General features: G+C 39.0%; 1 protein-coding gene and 1 long non-coding RNA gene across 2 annotated transcripts; one reads left to right on the forward strand and one right to left on the reverse strand.

Annotated features, from left to right (window-relative positions):
* The first annotated feature begins 28 nt into the window (after positions 1 to 28).
* On the forward strand, positions 29 to 8,560 carry LOC122161533. The gene is made up of 4 exons (XR_006169199.1): positions 29 to 336; positions 1,063 to 1,155; positions 4,667 to 4,775; positions 8,201 to 8,560. It is a non-coding gene; the product is annotated as an uncharacterized LOC122161533 (long non-coding RNA).
* COMMD2 (COMM domain containing 2) lies at positions 6,233 to 9,482 on the reverse strand. The gene is made up of 5 exons (XM_042821035.1): positions 9,388 to 9,482; positions 9,172 to 9,249; positions 8,691 to 8,773; positions 7,365 to 7,538; positions 6,233 to 6,836 (listed from the first exon to the last, which is right to left on the reverse strand). Exons 1-5 carry the CDS (start codon positions 9,452 to 9,454, stop codon positions 6,639 to 6,641), a joined length of 600 nt encoding a protein of 199 aa, XP_042676969.1. The 5' UTR covers positions 9,455 to 9,482; the 3' UTR covers positions 6,233 to 6,638.
* Positions 9,483 to 9,501: the final 19 nt, after the last annotated feature.

Here is a 9,501-nt window from a genome sequence, read left to right on the forward strand (position 1 = left end):
AAAAAAAAAAAAAAACACCATGTTTTTTTTTGGTGTGTGGAGTAACTTTTGAATAATAAGGCAAAAAAAATTGCTTCAACTCAATAGCTGCATCCATAAGGAATAATGACAGTGATGTTCCAATGTCAGTGTTCCTTTCTGTAATAATAAGCATACAGTGCGGTATGACTACACACACAAAGATATCGGGTGTTGACTGTATTAACATGGAACTTTATTTTAGTAATGTGGGTTTTTTTATTATTATTTTTTATTTTATTTCTGCAGCTTGGAAAGTCTCTAAGCTATTCTGATTTCAGAATCCCCCTCCTCAGTAATCAGAGAGAAAGCTTTCAGGTATGTTTTTGTGTTGTTTTTGTTTTTAACTAATTTCTTGTTTCTTAAGCAGCATTCACTATTCTGAACTTCACATGGCTTCTCCAGCTGAGAACTTGGACACTATTCCTGATCAATCTTTGTCCTTTGATCAGTGCAGATTCTGAGATTCATGGTTAAATCCTGTACATGAAATCAGGGCTAAGATCAACTCCTAGGACCACGTATTGCTCCTCATTTCCTGATTTCCTTGCTCCAATAAATGTCCTCTTTCACTTATTTATTTTTCCTTAGATTTCCTGTTCACATCTCATCGACAAGCAGATCTTCTCTTTGTATTTTTTTGCCACATGTGCTGTATTTCTGGTCAGGAAATCCAGTACTCCCAAGATTTGTTCACGCTTCCCTTTCCTGACAATTTTCCTGGCTATCTTTTGTACCATTCTTTTGGTGCTTCCTTACTGGTCACTTGCTGGTGTTTTTACTAGCTCAGGCAGCAGTGCTAATTGCAGCACCTGCTCCAGAGTTACGCAGATATACCATATGATTTTTCCCCCGCAATTTCCTTTTTTAAACCTTTGCATATTAGATGATTGTCTTTGTATGTGTGCAGTCTATTGTACAGATAATGATCTGAATGTGAGTGCTTTTCCATATAGCCTTTACAAGGGCTTTTACACTTCCTCCAGGCCTCTGTATCCTTGGGTAGAGACACACCCATCTATCTGCCATTACATTCCTTTCCAGATGACATGTCTATTCAAGGCAAGGCTCTGACAACGTCCTTCATGGCGACATCTAAGTTAATTAGACCACTTTCAGAAGACAGGATTGCATTTTGTAAGTATATACCATCTGTTTTAAGCTTAAGCAGTATTTATTACCACTAGAACTTTCTTCTTTAGCAAGGTAGTGTTTACTAGTGTTTCAGCTGTATTTTTTACTCAACATTAAGATTAGCTGCTACCGTATGACTTGGTGGGGACTAAAGCTTTTTCATCCACTAGTCTGAAAGTGATTAAATATGTAAGTACAAACTATCTTAGCATTGTTGTTATTATTCTTATTTTAGAAACAAGTAACTTCCTTCTTTTGGCACAGATAGGATATGACCACCAGCACTTAAAGGAAATGATTCAATAGACTCAGGTCCTTGGGAGACAATGGCATTTTGCTGGGTGTGGGATTAAGTGATAAAGGAACAAAAATGATGTAGAAAGCTTCCTTATCATTACTTCTTTCTTCTAATTACATTATCATGCACTGTAAAAATAAGAGCATAACATTATCTCAATTACATGTGCTGTTCAACTGTTTTTGAATTGTACAGACATTTTCTCATACAACTGGAGGGTTTATAACAGTCCAGTACTTTTGGTATACCCTATTTGTAGTACATCTTCTAGCACCAAATTCTATCTATACTTAAGTGCAAAGCCAAGCATGCAGATGAGAAAAGTAGGTGCGCTTCCAAATGTACAATTAGATGGGCACCTAGTGGTTTAAAGGAAAAATGCCATGTTGTCATTTTTAATCTAGATATTTTTTTTTTTTTCTTCCCAAGAAAGCTAGCACTGATGAACATGCACAGATGATGTCTATTAGAAAGATTTCAGGATTCCCTTGAAAAATCTAATGGTTCCTATTAACTGAGTAACAACCAGGGAAAGCATTCACACTTCCTGCCTTCTGCTTTGGTATGTGCTGCAGAAAAGACTTTCAGTGGTCACTGACTTGAATTTGCTCACATATAACTTAACAAAGCTCAGCCATATGTAAAATGAAAGTTTTTATTTCTCCAAAATAAATAATGGAGAACAAGGAATAAAATGTAACAGTAAACACTGTACACATTTTGCTATACAAAGGTACATGTGTTTTAATGCACCTATTTACACTTTCAAAACATCGTGCTATTTGTCACGCTAATTAATAGTTTATATTTGCTTTTGTGAGAATTGCTTATTGTTTAATATCCATATTTTTACGTTACATTCCTGGTAGTACTTTCAAGTTAGTCTATTTTTCAAGGGACCTCTGAAACTAAGGTAGGCTTATGTAAATGTATTTTGTTTTTTAACAAAGTGATTAGTGCCTACAATTCTATTTTCATTCATGTACATTTCACAGCTATTTATTTCTAATGTAGCTAGCAGCTTTTAGACTTTGGCTGGCACCTCAGAATGTATGCAAAGCATATCCTGTGCAGCCAACTTTGATGTTGTTTATTTAATACACAGACCTGCTATATATTACCAAGTTTCACCAGAACAGCTATGTCAGCATGTCTCCCCTCCAGCCAACATCTCCAGGCCAGTCAAACCTCAAATGTAGACACAGTCTGCTAACTAGAAAAGAACTTACGTCAGCTCAGTTCATGTCTTGTAAATTGATGTACTGTCAGGAGCAAGAAGGCTTTGTGAGCGTCTACAGATGACTGCACAGACACTCATTTCAGAAACAGCTGCACTAAGCAGAAAAATTGCACCGATGTTTGTGTCTCAAAGGTTGCCCTCCTTACAGCAAAGCCTAGGGAACGGGACACACCAACACTGCTCATTCACACCAGTACAGAGTCAGTCAAACATTTGAATAGTTTGCAGCAGTGATCTGGAAAAGCCTGCAATGTCTAGCTTGTAAGCAGCTAAAGACCTATCAAACCACGCTGGAGATAGAGCTGCGTGTTTCAGCTCTGTTGCTCCATTCCCAAGAGTGTGGAATAAAGTACACAGGCATACCATCAGTTTGTCTCAGGTGGCTTAAAATGGTAATGAAATTGAGCTTTGCAAGCACAACTCACTTTGTGCTTAAATTAAATAGGAAAAAAAAAGTGGGAATTGTGGTAATTTACATTTATCTTGGAAAAGAAAAAAATCAGCAGCAGTATTGAAAACAATATTGAAACCAATTGTGCTGCAATATACCAGACCCTGACCACAAAGCAAACGTGGAGTGACAGCAGACTTCCTTCCCCTTATTTAGATAACTAAGAAAGAACATGGTTTTACCCATGGAGTTTCACCAATCTCTTCCTAATCTTGTACTTCCTTTCCTATACTCTATGCATTGTTACATTACAAAGTCACAGTATAGGAAATAGGTGTTCTCGTATAAACTAGAACCAAAACAGAATCACATTCATACCTTTGGGCTCATACATGTACGTGTTTATCAATAGCAATATACTTAGATCTAATATGTTTGAATATTACGTTCAAAAGATAATTTTAAGGTGAACTCTTAAGAGTTCAAAGCATTTTCTGTTAAATGAGAATCCTAGACCTAATCCAAAATTCGGATACTGGTGTGTGTGTGTAAATCTGAACTGCGTACCTGTTTCAATTAAAAAAACTTTCCCCGTAGAATTCAAGAAACATCAAATTAATCAGAAAGCCAGATGAAGGGTGAAAGAATATTCAGTACATTAAGAGCTTGAAGGAATGTGTGACAGGGACAAGCAGAAGTACGAGAAGTAAAACTTGTAAGGGAGTCTGAATGTGCCTTAGAATCAATTAAAACTCGGGTCAGTGTACTTTATAAAATGGATTGCAGTCATACACAGCTCATTCTAAAGGATATAAACAACAGGAGGAAGAAAAGCACAGCTTTGTGAGTGCTTAAAGGAATATAAATGTTTACTCAGCACTTAAAGGAATATAAATGTTTACAACACTGAACAAACCGTGTCATCCTGAGTGTAAAGAACTTAATGCTCTTTGCTAAATGTTTTAACAAATTGATTAGCAAGCTCAAAGGAAACAAGATGCCAACCAGTGAATTTGGAAAATGCAAAGTGAAATACAGCGGCGTCTTGAGACCATGAACAATTGTTAATGAAAGACAAATACTGAAAATGATTGTACAGTGAACTCCTCCACAGTGAATTACAAAGTTAAACTTTCTGCCCCCTGCTGTTTAAACCAGGTATTTCTGCACTTCTACAGTCGCACAAGTGCAGATGAAAGCAACGTTCCTGCAAAGCATCGTTCTCCCCACATACAAACCTGCGTGGGAGCGCGTTACTGAGGGCTGAGTCCAACTCTGCTTTTCAGGAAACTATCTTATGCTTCCAACACTTGGACTTTTAGTTCTTTTATGCACTTAGAAGTCTGCACCAACACGATATTCACCTGAATTTAGTAGTCCATCAAAAAAAAAGCAAGGATCCACTTGCCAACTGCTTACATCATAAAGCCAAAAGTTACTAGAAGTACAAAGGAAAGGGAGTTGGGACAAAATTATTACTTTTTAAGAAAAAACATTCAAAATGTTCTGTAGTAAGGTTAATAGTTAATAGCTTCTGTACTTAATAGGCTTCTAAAATGAAATAATGTGTTCCACTTTCTCACAGGATACTCAGAATTTAATATTTGTGAATTCCTTCAATGTTAAAACACACCACCATCTGCAAAACAAATCCAGTCAGTCACTTTCTTCGAAGTGATGTAACTTCTTGAGAGGTAATCTGCAATATTTTTTTTTGTTATAAATAAAACATCTATTCCAGATTTTCAAAAGGCTCTTAAAAAAAGGCTTCAAATTTAACTTTCTCCTTAGATAATGTAGAAATAAAAGGGGAAAAAAACTATAAAATAAGTAGGGTTAAAAGTAGTAACAGTGAAAGGAGACATAAAAAGCTTCCAGGACGTGTATCTAAAACTTGTATATTTACTGCCATGAACAAAGACTGTGGCTATACTGAGGAGAGGTAGAATAAAGAGAAAATACTGATCTACATATAGACTGGTTTTATATTTATCCTGAAAATACACCAATTACATCAGAACAAACAAAACCCAAGAAATCAGAAGTTGTAACTTTTGAGCACATCTGATTACCACATGCTGTACGAGAGGGAAAAAAAATCAACATACGTAGATGGCAATTGAAACACTTTTCTATGGGGAAGGAAGTCACACTGAAGACATGCTACATGAAACAATTAAACACTTAGAGAATAAGCAACTCCAAATTTGAGAAAACAGACTTTTTTTGTGAAGTGGTAGTTACTTGTTGATTGAAGCACTTTTGCCATGCAAGTAGTATTTTTCCCAAGTTCTAAACAGAGAGAAAATGATGCATTTGTAAATTAGTACAGAAATGTACGGTGTCACTGCAAAAGTCACTGCCAGAACCTGAATGTGAAGGTTCTCATCTGTTTATTCTCTCCAATAGAATTTAAGGCATTTATTATGTGCTCTCACTAGTGACAGTGAAACACTAACTAGTAAAACTTCTTACCTTTGTCACAAGAGACATGAAATACTGCACATAAATACAACTGAAAAGTGTCTTTTAGCATAACCTTTTGAGGACAACCTTCTTAAATACAGAAAGCCTTTATTTACTCTGCAGTACTTAGCTTGTCTTCAGTGATACCCAAATAGGGTGAAAAAAGCCCAACCCAAGCTGCTGTATCACAAGACAAAGATCTGATTTACCACAAGTTAACTGTTTTCTTAACAGGCCTAGTAGCCAATAGTTTTCAACTGTTCAGATCACCTTTACCTGTAGAAGTAATCAGCACGCTAACTTACACTTAGGCCACAAGACCTTCTGTAGGAACTGCTATGTGTAGAAATGCCTGCCTAGTAGGGCTTACAGATAGCTTTGTTAAAATTGAAGCCTTCTGTTAAATAAGATGACCTGAGTTATTCTCATGTGCAGGTCTCACCACAAAGCTGGGAACTAAGTTTTCATAACATGCTGCATTGCTGCTTTGTGAAAACATTTCCAATACAATTAACAATAAGCAGCTGTTGGGAGAAGTGAACAGCAGAAGCTCTGTAGCACCTAGCCTCTGAGTTGGCTGGATCCCTTGGACAGGAAGGCAGTAGTCCCACAGGTACACCTGCACTTCTACACGTACAAGAGTCTGAATGGAAGAAACGTTCCTGTAAAGTATCATTCTCACAAGTGTAGGTATTGAATAGGTTTTTATTTTTATTTCAAAACAGAGGCAGAAACAGAAAAATCTGCTTAATAAACATAAAAACGTGCACAATCTCCTATAATATTGACACAGCTTTACTTATGTAGAACGTAGAAAAGCTCTTAAAGTAGAACCATAGTAATTTAGAGCTAAAGGAAGTCTCAGTATGGCATACTGATTTCCTACATACGTAAGTAAAGTAAAAGCAATTACCCATCTTGTATCAGGCAGGTGTGTAAAGTTAGCACCAGAAAATGTTCAGCCTGTAATTACTGACTCAAGATCCTGGCCAGAAAAGCATTACTTTCAGATTAACATCTGATCCAGATGTTTATTTTTCTTTACATGTGTTAGTGAACACTGAGTGCCTAGCACAAGTCTTGAATGAATTCTATTTCATGTTTCGTGCTATTCTCCTACAATGGTTTGTCTTCATTTCCCCCAGGGCTTGTTCCAATTGCTGAATGAGGTGGAGGAGGGTAGAAGGGTCTGTTTGTAACACCTGGGTAGTTAGATCTTCGTTCTCATTAAGATGTAGCTTCATAGTCACCGCAGGCTTAATTTGCTGCCTCAGACTTCTGCTTGCAAGCTGCATGAGGGTTTAAAGGAAATTAAAATAGGGAAACAAGCAACAACCAAGGAGGGAAGATAGTTGGGAACTTTCACAGTTCCCACATCAATAGTTCACAACAGGTTTGCAGGACCTGCTTGCAGGCCTGTTTAAAGAAATAAACACATCATCTTCATTGACATTAAACAGAGTCTATTAATAATTTTTATCATTAGGCAATACCCATCCATTTTAATTAATGCATTCAAAAGATTTATGAAAATTAGCTGAAAATAAAGACCTGGATTTATTTAGTATATGCTAACTTTATAAAGCACTGATAGAGCTATGAATTCATTTTTCATAAAGGAACAAATACTTTGCACATCCTGTTCACCTTGCAACTAGTTCAGTACAATAACAAAACTATGTCCATTTGAAATACATGAAAATGCTGCAATTTGTATTACTCTGAAATAATATAAACTCATATCTTTATAGTTGCTCATGTTATTAAAAAATATAATGCAAAATACAGAGTACCAATAAAAAAAAAAAAGAGATTACCTGCACATCTAGTCTCCACTCAAGGCTATGATAGCTGGGAAGCTTCGGTGCCAGCTCACCAAGAATGCTTCTGATCTCCTTCCTGTTATCAAGGTAAAGCTGAAGCAGTAATTTGTTCAATTCATCTGGGAATCCCAAAACATGAATGGAATCTTGGAAGTCCATTTCAGAAATCTGGAAATTAACAATTTAGGCCTTACTACAGAGCTATGCAATAATCATTATTACTTTCTCAACAACAGAACTGTGAGTAAGCACCATACATATTGTGCAGTGCAGTTACTTTACTGCAGGGATACACAGAGATGAGTCTACAGCTCGAAGAAAACAGATAGCACATTTTTAAGTATTTGAGAGCAAAATACAACAGCAAAAAAAGCATCTGAAGTTTGCAATAATTAAGTACATTTCTAGACAATCAACTTAGCAACAGTATGTAGTATTGATACTGAAGTTACAAATACTCTGAAATGGACTGAATATCTTGTACACATAAGAAGGCACCAGGTGCAACTTCAAAGCCCCATATGAACACAAAATAGCCCTTCGAAGTCGATCTTCTCAGGTCAATGACTGTGCTGAGCTGGAAGAGCTCAGTTCATCACTGCTGAAATAGCAATTTAATTTACAGAGTCATGCATTACAGTGCATACATATAGTAAGAATTCTGTGATTAACTATGCTTTGCCATAACAGCACTGCAATTTATCTGTCAGTCAAGGTACTTTACTTCAAGGCAACACGCTACACTAATTCATTTTCCTCTCTACCTGCTCTTTAGAACATCTGCTTAGCTTAGAATTATTTGTCTATGGATCACTTTTCTCTTTCTCTAGTGTACAAACAGTCCGCCACACCAATAAGAAGTCTATCTAATGGAGTTATCATCCAGCTATAATTCTCTTACTATCTGCTCGCGCTCACCCTGAATTTCTGATGTCAGCATTTGAAAAAGCTCTCGGGCAACACAAGGGGAATACTTACTCTGGGTTAGCACAACGTGCAGAAAAAGCAGCTCTGCTGAAGTTGTGTTATTTGGACAGAGCTTAATCCTGAAGCACCCTTCCTTATACAGGCTGAAGTGTTGGGTGTTTTTGTGATGCGCTATCAGTGTTATGCTTTGGTATCAGGGATGCTGCATACAAATCCTAAGCCTATCCACACTGAAGCAGTGTTTTAATAAGAATACAGCAAAATACACCTCTTTCATTTAAATAAACAAAAATCCATCTCATCAAAACTTGGACTTTTCCTTTTTCATCAGTGTTTTTATAACTCCTATTGCTCAGCAGACATCCCTGAATTCACCACGTAAGGTGTTCTCACCATGAGCTTGGAGCTTTCAGTAAGAAGGTACATCAGTCCCTCCACCCCATGCTGCACGGTATCAACACCAGCGTTGAGTTTTCCTTTAAAGAAAGCAGAATTCCTTTTAGGTCCTTGCAAAGCTGCCAACCGTAACACACACAGCTGCGTATTTACTCAAAGCTAGAGGAGTACGCATAGAAAAAAAGTGAAGATTGAACGCCTCGCAAACAGTAATGAGAGCAACCCAAAGGCGAGCTGAAGGCGCCTAACAATTAAAACACAAACCCAATGCAAACGCAACCGGTTACAGCACAGCGCCTGGGTCACAGCACGCTCCGCAGCGCGGTCTGCGAGCAGAGCCCAACGAGGGCTCCATGATCCGGGCGCCACCCGTCACCCTCCGCGCGTCCCGCAGCCGCGGTAACGGCGCGGTAACGGCGCGGTAACGGCGCGGTAATGGCGCGGTAATGGCGCGGCAGTGCCCCGCCCCGCCACTTACTGGCAGCCGCTTCACAGGCTTTGGGTGCCGCGCCGCGCCGCAGCAGCTCCACCGCCAGGTGCCCCAGCTCTCCGACAGCTGAAACGAGAGGAAGCGACTTCGCTGTGAGGTCGGGTAGGCCCGGCCACCAACTGCCGCTGCCATTCCCGTCCCGCCCGCCGCCGCGCGGCCCGCGGACGACAGCCGGCAGACTCAGCAGAAGCCCCGCCGCCGAACCTGCGCCGCCCACCCGGGACAGGCAGCCCAGGTGCGCCTTCTGCTCCTCCGACAGCACCAACAGCATCGCCGCTCCCGGGGACAGGAAGGGGCGGGGGGGGAGGCGGGCGAGCC

The sequence above is a fragment of the Centrocercus urophasianus genome, unplaced genomic scaffold (assembly GCF_019232065.1).
Source record: "Centrocercus urophasianus isolate 14NV4802_14NV808 unplaced genomic scaffold, USGS_Curo_1.0 seq_19, whole genome shotgun sequence".
NCBI classification, from domain to species: domain Eukaryota; kingdom Metazoa; phylum Chordata; class Aves; order Galliformes; family Phasianidae; genus Centrocercus; species Centrocercus urophasianus.